Raw genomic sequence first — 22,815 nt, 5'->3', positions numbered from 1 at the left:
CCCCCCAATCCGTTGTTTATGACGAGAAGCCTAAGAACGACGGTAAGACTGAACAGCAACAAGCATATCTTAGACGAAAACGAACTAATCTACCCTGCCAGGATGATCTACCAAATACGGAGTGGACGATGGCAGTCTCTTTATCGCCTCCGACTTCTTCCAAATGGCCCAATATACTCATCAGTCTCCAAAGGCCCCTGATACTCTGTATATGAGTATTTACCAGCTGAAATGCATCCTTCCATCCGAATGATGCAATCCCGGCACTTGATGGTGATAATCTCCACAATCTACTTCATATCCAATCAAGATGCTCCTTTCACCAGGCGCGGGGAACTTTATGCCCAGCAGTGGCAGATAAGGAGCTTATCGCAGTGCAGACTGTGCAGCATTTAAAAACTGAACGCCCCTCATTGACACCTTTTGAACTGTTATCTTGGTGGTTTGGATCAGCGGGATTGACATTCGCACTCAATTGCGGTGCCTTTAGCTTTAATTTCCATCTACCGCACAGCGTAGAAGGGTGCATATATCAGCACCATGCCTTTGAAACGCGTCGCAGTCGTCGGCACCGGCCCCTCCGGCGCGATTGCAGTTGATGCACTCGTGCAGGAGGGTGCTTTCGACGTTATCCGTGTCTTCGAGAGGCAAGAGAAGGCCGGTGGGAATTGGTATACTATATCCTTGCTTGTGTCTAGTACTCCGCCGATCTACCGCTAACTTCATGCGCAGGGTATCTCGGAAAACAGAACGGGCAGAACCGCTGGACATCGACAATCTGAGTGCTAGAACAGCTGACAAACCAGTTGAGATCCCGGCCGGTCTACCATGCTATACCCCCCCGCTTAAGGCGCACCGTTACATAGACTCGCACATCTACCCGAATCTACACACGAATGTCGACGCTAGTGTGATGGAGTACTCGGGGCCCGATGAGAAAATCCCGACGGTTCGCTCGGAGTGGTCGATCGGGTTACATGGCGAAGACACGCCGTTCAGGCACCATGAAGTCATATGCGGCTATGTGGAGAGCTTGCTGAATCGAAATGGGTACCAGGATCTAGTGGAGTATAATACGACCGTTGAGCGGGCTGTTAAGGATGAGGAGACGGACGAATGGATTCTGACGTTGAGGAAGGCGGGCAGGGAAGAAGAGGGCAAGGAGGGGATGGACTACTGGTGGACGGAGACGTTTGATGCGCTGGTTGTCGCGTCAGGGCACTACCATGTGCCTTATGTCCCGTCTATTCCTGGACTGAAGGAATTTGCCGAAAAGTATCCCGGGAGCGTGGAGCATGCGAAGCAATATCGCGGGCCAGGAAAATATAAAGGAAGGGTATGCATCCTCTTCCTCTCCTCCCCACAAGTCGTCAAGCTAAAAACGAACAGAAGGTAATAATAATTGGCGCCTCGGTCTCTGCGGCCGACACGGCCGTCTCGCTCATAGGCACCGCCCAAACGCCCATCTACGCCGTTACCCGCGGCAAATACAACATTTACTTCGGCGACCACGCATTCAAGCATCCCTCCATTTCACTCCGTCCCGCAATCACTCATATTGCCGACACCAACGGGTCCCGAACAGTCCACTTTGAAGACGGCACCTCCGTCTCTGGCGTAGACCACCTCATCTTCGGCACGGGGTTCACATGGACCCTCCCATTCCTCCCGCAAATCCCAATAAGGAATAACCGCGTCCCAGACCTGTATCTGCATGTCTTCCACCAGTCTGACCCGTCCCTGGTCTTTATTGGTGCCGTCGGCGCGGGACTCACATTTAAGGTCTTTGAGTGGCAGGCTGTTGCCGCGGCGCGGGTCCTAGCTGGAAGGGCTAGATTACCGCCATTACAGGAGCAGAAGAAGTGGGAAGAAGACCGAATTGCTGTCAAGGGCGACGGGGCGGGGTTCTTGATGGTTTACCCGGACTTCGAGGAGTATTTTGAACAGCTTCGGGCTATTGCCGGCGAGCCAGACGGTACGAAGGGAAGAAGGTTGCCTTTGTTTGAGCAAAAGTGGGCGGACGATTTTGCGGCGGGGCATGAGAGGCGGGTTCGGATGTGGAAGAGGGCAAATGAGGCGGCTGCTGAGGCGTTGAAGGTGCCGGCCTAACTCGATGGCTGGCTAATACATTCAGTGTAACTAATCGTTGGCACTGGTATAGAGGATAGAAGAGATGTAGACTCTATATTTCTATAACTGAACCATTCTATAAATCTATCCCAACGCCCTGGGTCCCCATATATGACCCATGCACGCATCTAATTCGTAACGATATAATCATACAGTGAACAGAATCACCAAACCTGTTGTTCGATGTTAGAAGCCAACGCTCACAAGTCGAGAGTCAATACTGGGCGTAGGTTTGGGTGCGGGTTCGATGTAGGGTCCAAAGAGCCGACGCAATCAACAAAACTGCAACAAGGGGCACCATTGTCTTGCGGCCAATAGTCATAACTCCCTTATAGGCGAGCGCAAGTATAGTGGCTAGGCAACACATACACAGGAATGCGACGATCTGGAGAGAGACAGACGAAGGGGGCTGGAGGCTGTTGCCGGGATTTGAGGGGGCTCTTTGGTATAAAGCATCAGCTGAATCGATTCTCTGATCTGATGATAGGGTATAGTGCGAACGTACCTCGGGACAGGCCATCCGTCGACATAGTCAAGATAATTCCAGCCTAATCGTGCATCCTGCGATAATCGTCAGAAAAAAAAGGAAGGAAAGGGAAAAAAAAAAAATAAAAGTAAGACATGACAATCCTGGGTAAGAAGTTCGGGGTCACGCACACCCTGGGCGAAGCCGATACTGGCATTGTCTATAAGAGAATGTCAACAGCCCTGCCTTGCTCCAACCGGGAAGAGGCAACCTACGATAATGATAGTACAGCACGTCAGGCTCACCATTAGCCCCAGGCAAGACGCCCAGCCCACCGGGGGCATAGACCTTCCCGTGGTTTGATCCGTATACTACAGAGCCGCCTCCATCAAGTAGATCCTTGTTGTCACGATCAACGAACGGCCCATGAACGCTCGTTGACCGCCCGACACGAATGCTATATCTGTACACGTAGCACAGCCAGTTAGCCAAGCCGAGCCAATCTCTTTCACAGCCAACCGAGCCCGAGCTTGAGCCCGAGTACGTACTCATTGCCCTCCTTCGGGAACCCCTGCGTCTTGAAATGGCAGCACTGCCCGTGACTAAACCAAGCATAATAATACGGAGCCCGGTAGCTCATAAAAGCCCCCTCGTTCGGTTTCGGCTTCTTCTTCGGCAAGAAAACAAGATGGTCCGCGTTCGGATGCGTGGCATTCTCAACCGACAGCAAGTCCTCCGCTAGCGGCAGCTGGAAGATCCCCTTCCAATAGCTCCCATACTGCAGATACGGCTGTCCCGTGACGGGATCGGCAAAGAACGCCGGATCGATCGCATTCGATACATTGAATGGGTATACCCCCGACCCCGGCCCATGCCCCGTATTAATCAGCGCCCCGTGATCGGTCCAGCCGCCCGGTTCTATTGAATCGCTCGATGCGACCCCAACGGCACTATTGCGCTTCCCATTCTGGCTGATCGAGTAGAAGCAGTAAAATCGGTTCTTCCACTGCGTTACCATGGGCGCCCAGGGCCGCCGCTGGTTCTGTTTCTGGACCAAGCTGAGCCCGTTCAGCACTGTACCGAGTCGTTCCCATGGTCCTGACAGATTCGAAGCACGGAATACGGGAATGTGAATCCCGCCTTTGAAGAGGTAAAAGTGCTCGTCGTGGCGGATGATGCTGGGATCGTGGGCGGCGACATGGCCTTCATTGGGGAGCGGGAAGGCGGTCGTGTCAGAGACGTGGGCGTGGGCGTTTAGCGGATTGGCGGGAGCGATAGATAGATAGAGGCAGAGGCAGAAGAGCAGCCCAGGCAGGGTGATATGGACCATTGGCAGTATGAGGGTTCTATAGGTGCAATCGGGACGGTCGAAGGACGACTCGGTTCGGCCGAGGGAGATCCGGAAGCTATAGGGGCAGGAAATCTGGCCATCGTCATAGCTCCAACATAGCTCCAAGCTAGGGAGAAAAATGTGATTCAACGATCGGGATCGCAGATCAAACAGGATGATTTACCAGCCAGGCAGCAACATGCGCTATGCCTCTAGCCTACCGCCTATAGGCTGGTTCAGACCGGCTCAGATGGTTGGGCGCACAGCACAGTAAACAATCGACAGTATGACGTGGAGAGTCCAGGCCCTTGCAGAACTAGCACGTGATCATACAATACGGTATAGCGTCAGGTAGTATAGACCAGGTACGGAATTATTCAATTTAAGAGCCTAGACAGGGTGACGTTCCAACGTAAGCTTACCAGCTCTAATTAGACTCAACAATATTCATTAATTTGAACCCTTAATCCGACCCTAGGAATCCTGACCCTGATCCCCTACACCAGCTACTACCTGACGCAGGCGGCAGGGCACAGCCCAAGAGGTGGGGCGTATGGATAGGGCGGTTACAGAGCAGTACAGTTCACGTGCTGTGGGTATGTCTCATAAGAGGTTGACAACCAGTATATTAGTCATAACTTAGCTCTCGAGGAGGGTTAGCCCTTTTTAGCTGAATAGGTTGTTCAATGGATGTCGAGAAAGCTCGCTTGGATATACGGAGTATTAAAAAAGGCTTGGCACGATGCTTAGTAAGCGTCTCCGAATGCAGGAAACTCACAAGTGACCAGGTTATTGACCAAGTTCTTCGTACTCTAGAGCTATTATTTCAATACTATTCTTAAACCCAATAATCTTTCTCTAAACTTTAGCTAAACTGCATATGCAACCTGAAATCTGCTGTACCTGAATTCTGGCAATCACCCTCAACAGCTTCACGACACCCGGTCTGGACTGGCGGCCTTCAGCAATCAAAATAGGAGACCGCGACCACCGCATTATACAGATCCTCGCTGGAACGTCCGCTATCTGACCTCGGGCGAGACATGGGAACAGTCTCCTGGCTGTGATTACATCCATATGGTCGCCTCTAATCGTGTTTATCAGTGCCGAACGCAGACGCGAACACAAGCACAGCGTACTGCAGGGTTCCTGCGGAGACCAATCTGGCACTCTATCTGTAACGCGTCTGCCTTGGGAGTTCGGTGAGACAATAAGGATTGGGCGTTCCTGAAGTCAGTGGGTCTAAGCTCCAACTCTTGATTCTTTAGCAGCGGCACCAGGGGCCCAAGGGTCTACCAGGGCCCACGAGCAAGCTATCGGGTCAATCGCCTGTCGGCCTGCCAAATTTATTGACTTTCCTGGATAGAGGGATCGAGATCCTTCTATAGACGGAACCCGCCTCAGTCTCAAGGCAGTTCAAGCTTACCTCAAGACTCTAGTCCGTCTCTAGAATCCGAGGTTGTTAGAGCTGGCGTCCTGCGTCCTGCGGTTCGACGACACACTGAAAGGTTTAGCAGGATCCCACTCTTGGTACTGATGCTCATTCCTATCAGTAGATCGGCAAATTCTGCTCTCCTCCGTAGAGCAAGGGACAATGCCGGAAGGCTCTTTCGATTCACTACCACACACTGCCACTGCACACTCCACAATGGACGACATGTTGACAGGCCTGTCCGAGGAAAGTTGTCATTCCCAGTGAATATTATTCTACGGTGGGGAAGAATTAACTTGTAAAAGTGCAGGTCCAAGCGATGGGCCGATCCGACCTGGGCTGAGACGGTTTTGACCCTGCCGATCGACTGAGAATAGATGTCTCGCATTGACAACGTCAGGCTAGGGTTTACTTCCCATATTGGCATCGCGCATCGCCGCATCGGGCAGCCGCATCAGTTGTGGATCAACCATACCAGCGGATGGATTTCGAGTATCCAATCAAGGTAACAGTATTAGAGATGAGAAAGAACAAATATTCATGAGCAAACCGACTCGGCGGATGTTCTTGATAGACAGTCAAGACGACTTGCCGAATGGCTGGCCTTAGAACGCTATACTAGGTTCTATATCCGGATTCTTGCACCCTGACAAAAGGTCCTGAGAAGAGCAGCTCTGTAGCATGTAGTCCTATTCAGACTCGCCCACCCCATGCCGAGTTACTGCTGCGCTTAAACTTACGGTAAGCCGGCTTCAGGCCGTCTTGAAGAAAGAACCTCAGGTTGCTTACGGAACAAGGCGAGCTCGCCGCATCTAGCCGCCCCATCATGTCCACCATCGTATGCAATAAACATGACCGGCTGATGCAGCCACTGAAGTGAAGTCTTGCGGAGGATCCGCCACTTGCAGGCCCAGGCTGACCGGTCACCGCTACCAGCGGTCAGCGGTTATTTGCTACAGAATGTGTCGCCAGCCGCCACACCTCCATCGCAAGGGAGAGAATCGATTGACTCATGAAATCTCTTCCCGATATACATTGAGGATCATCGCCCCTTGTCAGCCGCTGATCAGGTTACTGCTCAATACCCTCGCAGGCATAAACTCAGTGGCCAGCGCGAAGCAAGGGTAATAGCTCCTTCCACCACCCCAGGAGACACCCCTACCAAGCCCGTCGAAGCGAGGTCTGCTCCACGCAGAGATCACCCTCAGCTTGTTTCTACGTTAGCGTCGAAGGCCACGTCCTTCGCCCTTAGCGTGAGGCCCACCCCGGCGTTTAGCCGGTGATGGCTGAAATCGCGCTGCCCTGGCTCGCGGGTGTCGAGCCGTACCAGGGCTCGAGGGTGGTCGCCGTCACGGCATTGTACACAGTCTCGTAGTTGTCGAGGGACTTTGACCGCGTACTCGCCGGACCATCTATTTGGTAAACGGCATTCGTGAGGGTGGGCCACTACCGAATCCTGAGAGTTTGGCGCCGTGGACGGACGATGGTACTGAGGGCTAGAATGGACGAGGCCGGATTTAGCGTCTTTTCACTCAATAATCCACGTAAGTCTCCGGACTATTTGCCAGGCCAGAGCCATAAGGCGCTGGCAACTAGAGATGGACATCAACAAACAGACCTACGGCAAATTTTTTGTGCATTTCTATTCAGGCACGACCGCCAGTCTCCCGTGTAGATCGCTGCTGGCTTAGCCACGGAGCTCTGCCTCAAAGGTCTGATTCAACCAGTCATCCGTACGTACGGTTTCCAATGCCTCGCCTATGCAGGCCTCAGCTGCCTGCACACCTCCTTTGAGGTTGTCGCCCGCTTGAAGGCCGGGGACTGGTATCCCTACATAAGACCTCAGGGCAACGTCCGATGCTGTCGCAGGATGAGACAGATATGATGCCAAGGGACGGGTTTTGGCCCGTACCAACGCATCGAGAGGGGACTGGATGAAGTGGTCATAAGTTCTCCACAGAACACTCGTCAAAATGTGCAGATGGTAGCTGCCTTCCACCTCGGTCGGTCTTCCATCTGCAGCGATTGCTCAGGACATGGTATGTATGCTTAGTTCCGGCGAGATGATCAGCATGAGTAGCGGGCCAACATGACGTCTGATATCAAGCCAGAGCCAATATTCCTTTCGGCTATGGAAGCATCAGTGAACTGCCGAACACGAGCTTTGACCCCGTAATGCAAAGTGGACTGGTTTCAGGTTCGAATATTGACGGCGCTCATACTACGCCTTGTGGGTCTTGGTCCACTGGAAAGCCTTAAAAGGGTCTTGGACCCTGGTCTCAAAAGGCCCCTAACTATTTCAGGTTATAGGTAATACAAAGCTCGAAAGCCTCCGTAGCACCTTTGTAGTGTTTCTTTTCTTTCTAATCATTATATAATATTCTTTTGCCTGCTGCCTAATACAGTGTACGAGATGTTCAAGTCTGACGCTCGTGGCAGCTATCTGGCCTAGCCCTGTGCTTGCCCTATATCAAACGAACATCTAGCCATACTGGTAGCGGTATGGCCAAGGATAACGATAACCATGCAGACAATTTCTTTGTGGGCAGCACCAGATAGTACAATCATCGATTGTATCGTATAAATTATATAGCCTAAATAAAGAACTATATAACCTTTAAGGGAATTTATCTGGTTCGAGAATTTTATGTTGTTGTGCCCTCCACTCCGCTAGTCCGGCTTCCTGGGCCAGACCATTCTGGCTAGTGGGCGTTTAGAGAACGCTCTCCAAGCTTGACAGTCGGCAGTCCCGCCGCGGGCTGAGACATAGAGGAAATGGGAAGTGGTATTGACGGTCTCGGCATGTTTCTAGTATACAGATGGTCCAGATATAATATACTGTCTAAGCGGGTTTGAAGACGGTATGTCCACTGCGCTCGTCACCTATATAAGGGAGCATTTCCCTTCGTGCAAATCTCAACAGCTGCAAGCCAACTGTGTATTATCTCGTTCGCTCATTTTCTACTATACTACCTTCCACTCTCTTCTCTGGGCCGGTCCCAACTCGTTTTGCATTCCAACGTTACCCTCATTCCAAGCTTTTCTTTCGTCTACTCTTCAACATGAAGCTGTCTCTCCTCGCTACCGCGGCCATCGCGCCCTTGGTCTCGGCCCATTACTTCTTCGATACTCTCGTCATCGACGGCCAGGAGACCACTCCTAACCAGTACGTTCGCTCCAACACGCGGCCCGCGAAGTACAACCCTACCAAATGGGTCAACACCCGCGACGACATGACCCCGGATATGCCCGATTTCCGCTGCAACAAGGGCTCCTTCACGTTTGCAGGCCAGACGGATACTGCGGAGGTCAAGGCTGGGTCCAAGCTGGCTATGAAGCTGGGCGTCGGTGCGACCATGCAGCACCCCGGCCCGGGCCTGGTGTACATGTCCAAGGCGCCCGGCGCGGCCAACCAGTACGAGGGCGATGGTGACTGGTTCAAGATCCACGAGGAGGGCATCTGCGACACCAGCAAGGACATCAAGACCGATGCCTGGTGTACTTGGGACAAGGACCGCATCGAGTTCACCATTCCTGCTGACCTCCCGGATGGAGAGTATCTGATCCGGTCGGAGCATATCGGTGCGTCTTCTTTCTTTCCACTTTCTTTACTTCTCTTGTTGTCGTTTCCAGAGGCAAGGTACTAACTTTTTGATAGGCGTCCATGGAGCACACGATGGACAGGCTGAATTCTACTACGAGTAGGCTACCCTTGATCCCTCTCTAGCCCCTATCCATGCGAGTACTGACAGAGTCCAGATGCGCTCAGGTCAAGGTCACCGGTGGTGGCAATGGAAACCCGCAGGATACCATCAAGTTCCCAGGCGGTTACAAGAAGGACGACCCCTCGTTCAACTTCAGCGTCTGGGGCGGCATGAAGGACTACCCGATGCCCGGCCCGGCTGTCTATACTGGTGGTTCTGGCTCTGGCACTGGCTCCTACAATGGAAGTAACGCGGAAGACTCCAATGAGTACCCCTACCAGAAGGAGTCTGGCACTTGCCAGAGCAGCTTCTACCGCCGCGAGCACGCTCGTGACTTCAGCCACCAACGCGCTTAGCTGACTGCTTAGTTGAGTGCTTATCTGGGTGCTTAACTAGAGCTTAGCTGAACAAGAGACCGTGGGCCATTGCTCGGCTACGGGTGCTCATCTTCTGAGGGTCGGAAAGTACAGGCAGAGAGTGCCAGGGTCTTTATGTGCCCTGGCATTATTTCTACTTGTGGGTGTTGTATTAGGATTAACTTCTTTTCTGAGAGTTGAGTGCTTGTACTTTAGTTATCTTAGGTGCGATCTTCAGCAGCTCAAACAGTTATCTTCGCACTGCTGTATAAGGACTTAGTATTGTATGGTTCGTATATCAGTGATAAATCGGGTACTGCGAGTTATAAATGACTTTTAAAGCTTGCAGAATTATTCTAGTAATCCTACTATTAGAGAAAGCTTCTAGAATAAGCTTCATCTAAAAGGTACTGTCAGTTGCTCACAGGCAAATATCTCTCCATCTTGACTCCCGGCAGCAGGCGAGGTTTTGAAATAGGGCTAACTACAAGAGAGCACGATACCACTCGGGCCTTCTGAGCAAACAGCGCGGTAAAAAAAAAAAAAAAAAAAAAAAAAAAAAAAAAAAAAAAAAAAAAAAAAAAAAAAAAAAAAAAAAAAAAAAAAAAAAAAAAAGCTGAAGAATCGTAAATACCCATGGGATTATATATAGACAATTGAATGCACTTGACGATCTACTCGTTGACATACTAAACGATACGAAGCGGCAAGCGGCGAAAGTCCAGCCTTCCACGCAAATATATATAACTACTTCTAAATACCTAGGCTGGCAAACGGTACTACTGTACCAGTGATTTCTGCCCTACTCTGAGCCTAGAACCTGGAGTGAGATATCGAACATTCTCTCTTACCGAACGTACGCAGCCGAAGCCAGACCCAGGGGGAGAAGCTTGCTTCTGACCCTCACAATGGCGTTCCACAGGTAACTTGGTATGCAGGAGGCGAATCGAGGAAAGTTTAACGAGCGGCTTGTCTTTGCTACGCCAGAAAGAACGATACTTCTCCCTTTATCAAGAAGCATGTGTTGCCCTTGCCTGTACATAGTCTAACCCTGCGTACCGTACTGTAACGAACGCGTACACCCCTCCACACAGCGATTTTACTGATAATCTGAAGCAGAGCTGGAGAGCTAAGACTTTATGATCATACTACTTGGATTACTGGAATAAGCCAAGCGGTCTTAATGGAAGCTAAACTAGATAATCATAGATCATTGCAACGCTGAAGGGGTTGTCCTTTATGCTCTGGGAAGGTCTGGAGTACCAAGCTCGACAGTGCCGCAGAACAGGGGGCTGCTCTAGGACGACGTAGAGACAGTCATATGGTCGATAACCGTGTCGCCGTCCAGGCCCGGCCCGGGTACTGACCTTACCGCAGCTGGCAAGGGAGCTGGCGATGTATCTATCATCAATCATTTTATCGGCGAGAACGCCAGCTCGTGCTGGCAGTGGTTAAGTCTTGCCTGTCGAATGTGGACTTCCTCCAAGTAGCCGACAACACAGGCTAAACACAGGCTATGCTCTGGACTTTCGTCCACAGTGCCAGTAATTATAACCGGTATTCGAGCGACCACAGTCAAATAGCAAAGGACCAGCTGAGGTGCTGCGGTGGCTTGCAGAAAGCCACGTGAAAAGCTAGAGAGATAGTGGCCGGATCGATCAGAGTGCGATGCGAAATTAGCACTAGAAGGCTGAGTTTCTGAGCCTGGCAGATAATCGACATCGACCCGAGACGGTCTGTGCAGTTGCGTCTATCAAAAAGGAGCGCTGTCTATGCTGGGTCACAGGCAGCCGGCCGCAGGGACGCAGGGCCTTGGCCCTGCGCCTCCGATCCTCGGCCCCGTACCCAGCCTCATTCATAGCTCGTCTTAGCGTCGTCGGCAGAGCTCCACTGAGCTCAAGCTTCCACAGGGTATATTAGGAGAATCAGAGGCCAGAGGCCCAGAGGCCTCCCACAGTGCGCTTCATCCAACGCGGACACGGCTCTGACGCCGTGTTTGTTGGCCAATCCCTGGGCTCCAACAGTACGAACTACTCCGTATATAGTATGCAATTCGCGGCACATCGTCAGGAAACGGTCGACCAGACCCAACCCATCCCATGAGACATAAATTGGCGTGTCGAACGTTCCTGTCGTCTTGTCGTCTTTTTGACGCCTTCCAACTCCCACATCACATCGATTGCGAAAGCCCAGCGACACTCTTCAACTCCTCTGCTGTCTGGACAAGAAGGATCATGTGGTAAGCGAGTAGAATATGTCAAAAATTGGTGACCGTTAAGAGTCTCCTTGCGCCTCTGCCGGAGCGCCCAATGAGCTTCGATCCCCCGCAGACGAGACGTCAGCTCGTATTTCCCCACCATCGCTTATTTATTGTTGCCTACAATACTCCGTACGAACCATTTCACGAAACGAAAAAGAGAGGAAGGAAAAGAAAAAGGAAGGAAAAAGAAAAATATGAGGCTGATGCCTGGCAGTGGACATCGACCTCTGGTGAGTCACGTGCACCAACGTCCCAGAACAACCGGCGTCCCTACCTCTATTGCTCAGTCAGTCTCTGGACAGCTGGTGAGCAGCCCCATGCCAGTGGCTGTTCTGATCAGTGAGAAACGGCAGTGCAGTGCAATTCTCTGACTACAATCCTAGAACCATTAATATGGCCAATATGCAGAGCCACTGCAACAGCAGTCTTGCATTGTCTCTCGACAATTATTTCCTTTTCTTTTCCTTTTCTTTTCCTTTTCGTTTAAAAACAACCATTCTATCGGTAGAGGTCACGTAATCTGGAGCAGCTAAGGAGAGAGAATCGGAAAAATATAACGCTAAGCCAAAAGACGTCATGACTACCTGTTTAGTCTTAGACAGTCATATTTTCTGGTTGACATATAGCAGTCGCCGGCGTCGAGATGGTCTGTCTCACCAGCGGCAGGATAGAGTCGACGTCCTACGTGCCCTGTGCTTTCTGTAGCAGATTCTCTTACGATGCCAGATCGGTGGCACAAGCGCTGACTGACCCCCGCAGCGCGGGGATGCTAGACTGAGCCTCGGCCGGGGCGTAGTTAGTGAACTCGTGGCTGAGACTAGGCAGGGGCATTGGGACACCGTGGGAGACCGTGGGAGCGCGACTAGACCCGAGACGAGGTTACATTCCGATGCTGACAGGCCCGATCCCCCGGCTGCCCTTGCCAGCTCAGGCCCTTGCCTGGGATACGGTACGGTAAGAAATATTAATACGAATGCCCGCTCAGCAACGTCCCCTCCTCACGGATCATCCGATCCATCATCTTCCGTCACACAATCATCCCCAGACCAAAAGAGAATGCGCGGGGGAACTCTGCGGTCCCTCGCTGGGACCGCCGTCGCGGTTCTGCTTCTCGGGCAGCTGGTCCTTGCGGACATCCCCATCGAGGTCTCCTCTGCTGGTATACCCATCCCAACTCCTACCCAGCTCCTACCCAGCTCCTACCCATCTCGTCGCATCCACAGTGTTGCCTCCTGATCTTGTTAGATGTACATTCGATGAGCTCGATCAAACGGACTACACTGGGAAGACTATATTCTAACTTGATAACTAGAGTCTCTGAAACAGGCCGGCAAGGAGATCGCCGCTCCGATGATGACGTTCTATGCCCAGAACCAGACAGAGGGGATCCCAGGGAAGCTCACCGATACGTGGTATGTGGCGGGTGCTATGTTCATGACGTTGATCCAGTACTGGCAAGCGTCGGGCGACGACCAGTATAATTCCATCGTATCGCATGACCTGATGTTCCAGGCCGGCCGGAACTACGACTTCTTCGATTCGAACTACAGCCAATGGCTCGTGGGTGACTCTTTCTTTTCAAAGCATGAATTTTTTTTTTTCTGTTTATATCACGGTTGGGTCGAGCATCGTACTTACTGTCGGTGATAGGGCAACGACGACCAGATGTTCTGGGGTTTGGCGGCTATCACCGCGTCCGAGACCGGATTCCCTGAGATCGAGGGCAAGCCGACATGGACGACGCTGGCTCGCGCGGTCTTTAATATGCAGGCGAACCGCTGGGACATGAGCGCCTGTAATGGAGGTATTAACTGGCAGATCCATGCATGGCAGAAAGGGAGCAAACTGCGCAACTCCATCTCCAACGGCGGCCTCTTCCAGCTCGCAGCCCGGCTCGGCCGGTTTACCGAGAACACGACCTATTTTGATTTTGCTGAGAAGATCTGGAACTGGTCGGTGGACTCGCCGTTGATCACGCCGGACCAGGACTGGTTCGTGGCCGATTCGACAACCGGGCAGAGCAATTGCACGGAAAGCGGAAATATGCAGTGGAGCTATAACTACGGCTCGTATCTCGCGGGCTGCGCTTTCATGTATAATGCCGTAAGTATTCTCTTTTTCCCGTGCCCACTCCCATCTACTCCGCCGCCGCTTTCAATCCACTGGATTCCAGCTAACAACGCTCGTCCAGACCGGCGACGAAAAGTGGCTCAGAGCCACCACCGGTCTTCTCGCACGCCTCGAAACGACCTTCTTCCCCGCCGAGTACGACCACAGCGTCATGTCCGAAGTATCCTGCGAGAAACTCCATACCTGCGATCGCAACATGCTCTGCTTCAAGGGCTGGACCGCCATGTGGATGGCACTTACAGCAAATCTGGTCCCGCAGACACGCGCGACCATCATTCCGAAGCTCCAGGGGTCGGCCTCAGCCATTGGCCGCCAATGCGACGGAGAAAGCGAGAACCTGTGCGGAAACCGCTGGTACCAGGACACCTGGGACGGGATCAAGGGGCTGGAGGTGCAGATGGCTGCTCTTGGCGGCATCACGTCCAACTTGATGCTCATGACTGAAGCCACAGCGAAGACAATCGACACCAACCCCGATGCCAAAGAGCAGCACCTTGAGACACACGATAGTGACGATCCGGCCACCTTGCGCACTATTACCACGGGCGACCGCGTGGGCTCGTGGATCCTGACTGCTGCCTGGAGTCTAGGGATATTATCCGCGGCGTGGTGGTTGGTTAGGCAGGATTGACTCTTCTCTCGATGAAGCTCAGCGCTCACACGCGCGCACACACTAACTCTACTTTTGTCACAGAAGCGACGATTGTCCTGCTACATCTGTTTCTTTATACCTGAGGGTCAACTGATGGCGGTCGATGTAGCCGCGGGCTGCTTGCCGGCCCTGATAGATGGTGTGACTGGGAAGGACGGACAATCCCATGTGAATCAAATGAGCGAATGTACTGAATTTACCGCTTGACTGCGACTGGGCGATGGGCACAAGTCGGATCCGCGAAGATGATGGTCCAAATATAGTCAGACAAGAGGCAGAGAAAATGAATAGGCTATCCCGAGTGCTGGACTGATGCAGTGGACGTGGGAGGACATCATGGAGTGTGCAAATGGTCGAGGCAAGAAGCAAGTTGGTGGGAGGGTGAATGGGTGAGGAGCTGTCCGCGAAGGTATCGCCAGCTGTGGCTGAAGAGTCAACTGGAAAGGCGTCGTCAAGTTAGTTGGAATGAAGGGCCTGGTGAAAAGATGAAGACCGATATGGTGTCAGAACTAGCCGCCTGGGAGCGGTTTGCTGCTATCAGGCATGACCAAGGTGGTACGCACCCTTCTGAGACGGTGGCTCTACAGGGCAGTGAAGCGATGGAAGCAGTTATGTATCATGGGAGACTGTATACAGCAAGAGCGAATCTGAAGGTTCAGGCTGTGCAAGAAGGCGATGTCGGGCAGGAGATTGCCGGCCCAAAGCGCGAAATATAAGGCATGGTAAGATGCTCTGTCCCCAAAACAAGGTTCAGATGCCTCGTTCAGACCGCGAGGTATAGTGGCTCAGAGCCACGACCGGCCTCCTGTATTGCATTGAACCGGTGAGAGCCACCGCAGTAATGACCTCCACCGGGACGGTGCTGGATACATTACGAACTAATAGGTATCAGCTGCAAAAGGCTTACTGGAACTGCACCAACAAGTCGCTGGCTTGACCGCTGCGGCACTGTATTCTTGGGAGATGCTGTAATGACAAAGTTATTCATATGCCAGTCCTGCCATGTCCCCCCAGTCGAATGCACCCAGGAAAGGATCAAAATCACCAGGCGCCTAGCGCTGTTAGTAATGGTAATGGTAGCAGCAAATGATCTCGGGAAAGCTCACCATTAGGCCAAAATCCCCTGTCATTGGCACATTGATCTCAGAAGCAAATTGCTGCGGCACACCTTGAATGCTGTTCAGGATTGGGATCTAAGAGGAACGAAACAATGTCAGCCCCCTGCCCGTGCATGGTGAAATGGAAAGATACACACCTGATTGGTTTTAAAACTCCCCATTCCCAATTCTCCCAGATGGGCGCAATTGGCGTGCCGTGTAAAGAGAGTCTGCGCGAATAGAATGACTCTCTCTACGACCTCCTGTTTGTAGACCGTTGCCTGGACCGGCCATAGTTTGGCCTTGGCCAGAGCCAGAATAGTCGACATGAAGAAGTATTCCTTGGCCCCCTTAATCACCAGAAGAAGCCGGCTCTCCATGCAAGCAAGAGATACCTCGACTAAGGAGATTAGGGTTTCCGGTAGGCCCGGAAGGGTATGGATTAGAGAGAGCCCTGGGTTAGCGGCTCCCTCGTGCAGTAACTGGCAGATCGAGCAGTAAGCTTGGACGGTCCAGTCCCCAAGGTTGCAGAGGGATAGCGACCGCGATGTCTCGTGCAGTCGCTTCTGAGTTGATAGTATCATAGTCACTAGCTCCAGTCGTGCCCGGGCTGAAGGAGCAAAAAGCGGTTCCCGTGGCGCTTCAATCGCAAAAGGGGTGTGGATTGCAAGCAGACTGAGACCGATCTTGTTCTCTAGCATGGCCTTGGCCAGGGTCCATTTGTCCGCTGTCTGGATGTGGTCAATTTCGGGATTCTTCCAGTTGGGCTTCTTCGATAGATGCCGGTTCAGTTCCCAGTCCAAGCGAAGAATCTCGTCATAGCGGCATTTGATCCGTGGCGAGTGCATCAGATGGCAAACCTTTAGCCGCAAAGGAAGAGACTTCGTTAGCGCGGTCTGAAAAGAGCAGTCCGTGAATTCCTCTGGAGGCTGCTCTGCGGGCAGCTCCTCCATGTCCTCACGCAGGTCGATGTCGTTGACGTTCAACGGCGGCGCCGTGTCATAATCGGACTCCTGTACGGACGGCGGCATTCCACGTTCAAAAGACACCTGGAGGTCCAGCTCCACGATGGTGACCCAGATGCGCCTGCGCATTTCCTGGTTGAACGGGGAGATCTTGGTGTAAAGACTGGTATCCCGATGGTAACCAGCCAGCATGGCCTGCTTCACCAGAGTTGCAGTAGAAAGCCAAGATTTGCTGCGGCCCATCCCGAGGCTCTTTTGAGCAGTGACTAGAAGGATATGCAACCGGAGAACAATGATATCTGATCGCTTGATATGGGCGGTCTCGATCCACTTATCTGCATGCTTAACCCAGTCAATGGCGGTATAGCAATCGAGGCTAGACCCGTTTTTTAGCTCAAGAGTGGTGAAATCTGCCAGGTTCCAAGCACAAGCAAGGACGAGGAGCAGCTGCACGACAAATGCCGCCGACACCATGGCCGGGTTGTATTTCTGGTCCCAGAAGCTTTCCAATTCTCTTAAGAACGTGGGGATGTGGAGGATACGATGCAGCGACTCGACATGCGTGAGGTATAAAACGATCAGCTCGTCCACGGTGTTTCGAGACGGCAGCAACGCGATCAAAGATGCCGTATCCAGGCTCTTGACCGGCTCGTTGAGGATCTTCTTCTTCCACAGCCCCCTCGTGACCCTGGTCAGATCGAATCGAAGAGCGGACAGGTGCGGACTGGCAAGCCGGATCTCTTCTGCAAACGACCTGAGATCCGGGAACTGCGCCGGTTAGCACTGCACCTTCAACTCGTGCTTGGGTCGGCCTACCTGCGCAATGAGGTTGGCGAAGATGCCGGATCCGTTGTATCGGGTCTTTGTATCCTTCCCCCGCAACATGATTCGAGGCGAAAGGTCGAGCGGCTGTGACGACGACACCGGCGGCTCATCGTCCTGCACCGAGTCCGCACGTTCAGGATCCGCCGGATGGAGTCGATGGCGGTGCAAAAGCTCAGCGCTGTTCATGAAGTCCTGATTGACCGCAGCCTTGGGCGCTCCCAAGACGGTTTCTAGAAAACGATCACGATTCTCGACTCGCTTTTCGCCTCGCTTTTCGCCTCTAGGGCACGTATTCGTCGAATTTGTCAGTTGAGGCCGAGACGAGCTTATCCCCGAGTCTGGGGTCGGGTGGGCAGCCGGCTGATCGACCAACAGCATCTGACTCTGCGTGCTTGCTGGGGCTGAAGCTCTCGCTCGCTCGCCGTAAGACGAATCCACCGTGCTTGGCTGCTGCCATAAAAAGCCATCTTCGTACGAGCACTTGGTGGGCGTTTTGCTCTTTATGCACCGGCCGCAGGTCGGGTACTCGCGGTCACATTTCAGTTTTCGACTGCGGCACTGCGCGCAGGCGATCGTCCGCCGCCGCCTCTTTCGGACACGTTGTTCAGGAGCCTGGATGTCAGCCATCTGGCGATCTGCTAATCCTCTGGATACTCAATTGGACAGTCTCTGTCGGGGTTTTGAGTGAGCAGATCCGGAGACGCGCGGCTTACGTGTCGGGGCGGCTCTCTTGGCCGAATTGGGAAAATAATCCCGCCGCCCGACCTAGTACTTAGCCATGTCCAGTATTGAGACTGACACTGACTGACTACATAATATATATAGCGATATCACACTCAGCGCATCTTCCGGTAGGTGAACAGGCTTGAACCTCCCGTTCTTCGATGGACAGATATACTCAGGTGTTCTCGATTAGAATATGTTCCGCCACGTTGCTTACAGTGGCCGTCAGCGCATGGTATGCGACAAGATAACAGTATGCATGTATTGCAGAGCCTCCATTCAAGGGTATAATACGTAGAGGTAAGGTAACGAACGTATCCTGTAAGTGAGTGGGCCATAAGCAAGCGGGCGATCTCCGCTCCAATTCCATGTGTAAGCAATTTTTGGACACTATCAACCAAAATAATTGTATTTCTCTATAAATTAGGTTGGAACTTGATTAGGACATTGCAATTACCTGTGTCTTCTGTTATAATAAGTACTGCACTGCAGTGGTGCTCGAATACATGGCCTAACTGCATAAAGTGCGGATCTATAGACATACCACCCTGTTGCCATATCCCATACCCAAGAGGCTGGCTCGCGGCTCGCAGGATGATGGCCCGGCCCGTGACCCAGGCAGTCTGTTGTAGGGCAGAATATTAAATGATATCTTTAGCGTAGCTTCAGAAAATAATCAACAATCAATCATACTTCATACATCAAACGAACCTTGCTTATTGAAACATGTAAATTCTCCCTCTAAAAATAATGCATGGAGGAAGTGCCCAGCCAGTTAAGTTAATATATTTAATAGAAGTAACCTATTTTTCATTACCTGGCTGTACAAGAGGTGCCTTTCTATAGTAATCAGCTTGAGTAACTATTTGAATAGTAGCTACGAGTGTCACGGGCGTAGGAAGTATTGTTTTCAACTAGCTGTCCTGTATTCACGAATATCACAAGCTTAGAGAAACAAATAAAAGACAGAAACATGAACCCTCTCTCCTCCCTTTTATCAACTTTTCTGGACATACGTCAACACTTTTGACTTTTCCGTACCTTGGTTCAGACAGATGTAACCTTGTTTAGACCTTTGGTTGAGGGCATTGCCGATAACCAAGACCCAGGCCATAGCCTGTGACAACGAGGCCCATAGCAAGCCAGTCTTATCAAAGTTGTAGGTATCCTTTGCCACAATCCTATGCGGCATTATATTAATTTGTATGTAATTAAACTACTTCTTAGTAGTTTTAGGGTTCTCATATTTAGAGCATTAATAATAATATCCTTGAGTATAGCAAGTCTTCAGTTGATCCTGGTATATAATAAAGTTGTATGCCCATTAAATGATGTGACGGTTGTCTGGCAGCCGGAAATGGCTACTACGGCGGCCGTATTAAGCGTCTCTTAACCAGCTCCGTTGACCCTGTGTATCTGCACAGTGACTGGGCAATCTATAATCATGCCTGTCGCTGATAGCTATTGCTGCCATGCTGAAGACCTAGAAGCGTAGCCCTAGATGACGCCACCCGTACCCTACATGCAACGTCATCCTGCAGCTTAACCTAACTCTGCATATACAGGCCCTCCCGTCAAGATCTACCACTTAAATAAAATGGTCTTTTCAGCTCATTACTATGATCATGATGAGTGAAGTGGCCAAGACAGGAACTGACGCGACCTTCACTTCTACGACTGATAGTTGCCGTTTCCTAGGAGATCTCACGCATCCGACCTGCCCCATCCCCAAATACGCCAACCAAGGGAAAGAGCAATTCCTGAAAGACTTTCAGCATGCATTCAATACAATCCAACCTTATAGTGAGTGGTTATCACTCACTAAAGTTACCAACGAGATATTTCACGCCGAGTTTCTCGAATCTGAAGAACATCCGTTTTCGAATGTTTCGTCCTACAACAAGCAGCTGGAGATACTGCTACTCACGGTGGCTGTATCAAAGCCACATGGGGCTGCAGTTCATGAGTTTGGCCTCCTTCTGGACAATGCCACCAGCGGGCATAGAGTAAAGCTCCGGGCCTACGGAGGCTATCACTCAGCGGCAGATTGGGGCAAGAGTCCTGACGAGGCCTGGCGCCAGAAAAAAAACAGCTGCTTAGCTTCTTCCAGCCCAACGAGCAGTTTTGGGTAATAACCTGCAGGTATAACAGAGTTAAGGAAAGCCAGCACCTGATATATATTTTGTTGTATTGCAGATACTAAATTCAGCTGCAGGCTCAGGCAAAAAAAAAAAAACCCATCTTGCCTTATAAATGTCTAGTTTTTAAAGACAGTTGGTTGGGGTAGAGGCTGCAAGACAGGCTGGGATAAGGGTTATTCAGGTTCCACATCCAGATATGGCGGTCAAGTATAAGGGAGCAGAAAGAGGTGCTGGCTGGGAGGATGGAATGAACAAGGTTAGAGATAACTGGCAGCTTGGATATAATGGTTGGGCTGAACATATACCAAGCCTAGAATAATTCAACTACGGGAAGAATGGCATAAATGTGAAGTTGTAAGCAAGTTATGAAACAGCTCTATTTAGACTGGTCCCTCTGTTATCTGTCACGAAATACCTTCATCTATGTTAAGCACGGTGCTTAGGATGAGCCTATATGTACTGAGTACGTATCTTATTGTCTGATGTACGATACCGGAGGGTGGTATGGTTATGTAACAAACCTTAGTCAGCTAGCGCGTTAAAAGCTCCCATTGACAGATGAGAATCAGCCCAGGTTCTATTGAACTTCCCACTCACCCAAGAAGGGCTAACCCTCTTGGAGAGTAAGTTCTGACTAACATACTGGTTGTCAGTTTCCTATAGCGTAAGTTTAGCAGAGCCCAGGGCTACCAGTGATTGCGGCCAGCTGGCAGAAGAGTTGTATCCGAAGCCACCAACTGAAATATCATCTCTGTTGTTGACAATAGCATGTGAGCAAACTCTGCCATGTCTTAGATGTATATCATCGCTTTTGGTCGGCGTCCGAGGAGGTTCTTCCCGAGCCACAATCACGATACTTGTAGACAGCCGAGACACGGTTTATCAGCTCAGTTGCTTATATCCATATATCTGACAATTGTGGTCAATTCCCCTTCCCCAAGGTACCCGCTATCAAGCCACAGTGCGTCGTATCGCAAGTAGGCAGACAACAAACGTTCAACATGACGAATGGGAAATGGTGATCCCCTGAGTTAGGACTAGGTATTCTTCTTTTCAGCCTTGGCGGGCTCGGGGATACTTCTCGGGGAATTCGGTCATCTCCGAGCCCGAGGTATCGTATAAGAATACTAGAGCCGACTGACCGTCTCACCACCCTTTCTTCAGTCAGCTACAATACAACTCGTCTTCATATCAATTATTATTGTGGCTTCATATTCCTACTAAAGAGATAATGCTCCGCTCGCTCCTCTCAATAACGGGTCTCCAACGCGACGATTACATCTTCCCGACCGTCGACCCCAAACAGGATGGCCCCGACTGCAAGAAAGACTGCGCGGACTGCACAGTGAACTTCCCAGACAAAGTCAAGGTAGAAACCTCGCTACCGCTCTACGGCCGTATCAAGCAGTTCCACACGCACGTCCTGGTCGCGACGGGCAGGTCCGACTGGAAGCAGCATGTCGAGCAAGAGCGAGGAAGCCTGATGGAGGCGTTCGACGGTGTCTCGTCGCAGCATGGGGTGAGTGCCAGAATTGGGGTCTTACCTGCGCAGTAGCTGATCAGATGTCGATTCCAGCGCATGATGGTCTCCGCGTCAAATCTGAAGCCTCCAAAAGACGATGGAGACGAGACCGGGAGAAACGGGACCACCATCCTTCTTCTCCCATCTTTTACCTTTGTCGACGGAGTGAATCCCAGCGACGTCCGAGAGGTCGTCAGCCACTTCATCGACGCTCCCGTGTCGCAGCACTCAAAAACAAACATATCACTGCCCAATGTTCGGTTAAAATCCCGACCCTGCGAGTATGACTATGTCGTGCTCCTCTGCTCGCACAAGCGACGCGATGCACGATGCGGCATTACAGCGCCCCTGATCAAGCGCGAGCTCGAACGCCATCTCCGGCCACATGGTTTGTACCGCGACGCCGATGATGAGCGTCCTGGTGGCGTCGGGATCTTCTTTGTCTCCCATGTCGGCGGGCACAAGTTCTCGGCGAACGTGTTGGTCTACCGCAAGAAGGAGCAGCAGATGATCTGGCTGGCGAGAGTCCGGCCTGAGCATTGCGAGGGCATCGTCAACTATACGCTTCTGCAGGGAAAGGTCGTACACCCGGATTTTCAGCTGCGCGGCGGCTTTGACCGGTTGAAGGGGTTGACGAGTTGGTAGATAGAAGGGCATTGTTTACTGTATTGGATACCCAGCATAATAGATATTATTAGGTCACGTCATCATCCCGTATCAGATTTGTCTCCATCAAAAATAGTAATATGTCGAGGTTCATGCCAGGAGAACTGCATGAAGAGCGAAAGAATGCTCACTGCATAGAGACTTGCTGCGTGGATTGGCAGACTGACTACATCGTAAGCTCATAAACCCGCACGGCCGTGCATCGCTTCAAAAAGACCATTGAAATTCCCGATTTCTTGAAAATCGAATGAGTTCTACGAGGTTATACTGATAGTGCTGATACCGGTTGAGTGCTGCGTATAGTACACGCCTCGGCTTTTTCTTTCCAGATCCGGCATAACGGCGGAGATAAGGGCTCTCACACGACGTCACTTTCATTCCTCCATCTCATTGACATCCACTATTCTGACTCTATA

At 51.5% G+C, this 22,815-nt stretch overlaps 7 protein-coding genes across 7 annotated transcripts; 5 read left to right on the top strand and 2 right to left on the bottom strand.

Annotated features, from left to right (window-relative positions):
• Window positions 1-369: 369 nt before the first annotated feature.
• On the top strand, window positions 370-2,109 carry BDW70DRAFT_168772 (uncharacterized protein; the record flags this gene model as incomplete). The annotated part of the gene is made up of 3 exons (XM_073742545.1): window positions 370-671; window positions 733-1,336; window positions 1,390-2,109. Exons 1-3 carry the CDS (start codon window positions 541-543, stop codon window positions 2,107-2,109), a joined length of 1,455 nt encoding a protein of 484 aa, XP_073600294.1. The 5' UTR covers window positions 370-540.
• Window positions 2,110-2,198: 89 nt separating this feature from the next.
• BDW70DRAFT_127821 (endo 1,5-alpha-arabinase) lies at window positions 2,199-4,077 on the bottom strand. The gene is made up of 5 exons (XM_073735330.1): window positions 3,145-4,077; window positions 2,872-3,059; window positions 2,788-2,816; window positions 2,636-2,691; window positions 2,199-2,570 (listed from the first exon to the last, which is right to left on the bottom strand). Exons 1-5 carry the CDS (start codon window positions 3,924-3,926, stop codon window positions 2,345-2,347), a joined length of 1,281 nt encoding a protein of 426 aa, XP_073600293.1. The 5' UTR covers window positions 3,927-4,077; the 3' UTR covers window positions 2,199-2,344.
• Window positions 4,078-8,108: 4,031 nt separating this feature from the next.
• BDW70DRAFT_127818 (lytic polysaccharide monooxygenase auxiliary activity family 9 protein) lies at window positions 8,109-9,747 on the top strand. The gene is made up of 3 exons (XM_073735329.1): window positions 8,109-8,940; window positions 9,017-9,059; window positions 9,118-9,747. The coding sequence occupies exons 1-3, from the start codon at window positions 8,421-8,423 to the stop codon at window positions 9,416-9,418; spliced, it is 864 nt and encodes a 287-aa protein (XP_073600292.1). The 5' UTR covers window positions 8,109-8,420; the 3' UTR covers window positions 9,419-9,747.
• A 2,987-nt stretch (window positions 9,748-12,734) lies between these two features.
• BDW70DRAFT_155968 (glycoside hydrolase family 76 protein) lies at window positions 12,735-14,439 on the top strand (the record flags this gene model as incomplete). The annotated part of the gene is made up of 4 exons (XM_073740128.1): window positions 12,735-12,837; window positions 12,991-13,238; window positions 13,329-13,781; window positions 13,870-14,439. 4 exons carry the CDS (start codon window positions 12,735-12,737, stop codon window positions 14,437-14,439), a joined length of 1,374 nt encoding a protein of 457 aa, XP_073600291.1.
• Window positions 14,440-15,308: 869 nt separating this feature from the next.
• On the bottom strand, window positions 15,309-18,061 carry BDW70DRAFT_64522 (putative C6 transcription factor). The gene is made up of 4 exons (XM_073744461.1): window positions 17,339-18,061; window positions 15,716-17,290; window positions 15,567-15,653; window positions 15,309-15,512 (listed from the first exon to the last, which is right to left on the bottom strand). The coding sequence occupies exons 1-4, from the start codon at window positions 17,972-17,974 to the stop codon at window positions 15,441-15,443; spliced, it is 2,370 nt and encodes a 789-aa protein (XP_073600290.1). The 5' UTR covers window positions 17,975-18,061; the 3' UTR covers window positions 15,309-15,440.
• Window positions 18,062-19,698: 1,637 nt separating this feature from the next.
• Window positions 19,699-20,202, top strand: BDW70DRAFT_155966 (uncharacterized protein; the record flags this gene model as incomplete). The annotated part of the gene is made up of 1 exon (XM_073740127.1): window positions 19,699-20,202. The coding sequence occupies one exon, from the start codon at window positions 19,699-19,701 to the stop codon at window positions 20,200-20,202; it is 504 nt and encodes a 167-aa protein (XP_073600289.1).
• A 1,188-nt stretch (window positions 20,203-21,390) lies between these two features.
• On the top strand, window positions 21,391-22,431 carry BDW70DRAFT_127815 (sucrase/ferredoxin-like domain-containing protein). The gene is made up of 2 exons (XM_073735328.1): window positions 21,391-21,730; window positions 21,788-22,431. Exons 1-2 carry the CDS (start codon window positions 21,443-21,445, stop codon window positions 22,376-22,378), a joined length of 879 nt encoding a protein of 292 aa, XP_073600288.1. The 5' UTR covers window positions 21,391-21,442; the 3' UTR covers window positions 22,379-22,431.
• The last annotated feature ends 384 nt before the right edge of the window (window positions 22,432-22,815 follow it).

Source organism: Aspergillus foveolatus (genome assembly GCF_047715535.1).
Source record: "Aspergillus foveolatus strain CBS 279.81 unplaced genomic scaffold BDW70scaffold_3, whole genome shotgun sequence".
In the NCBI taxonomy this organism is placed as follows: domain Eukaryota; kingdom Fungi; phylum Ascomycota; class Eurotiomycetes; order Eurotiales; family Aspergillaceae; genus Aspergillus; species Aspergillus foveolatus.
This window is presented reverse-complemented; position numbering and strand designations above follow the sequence as displayed.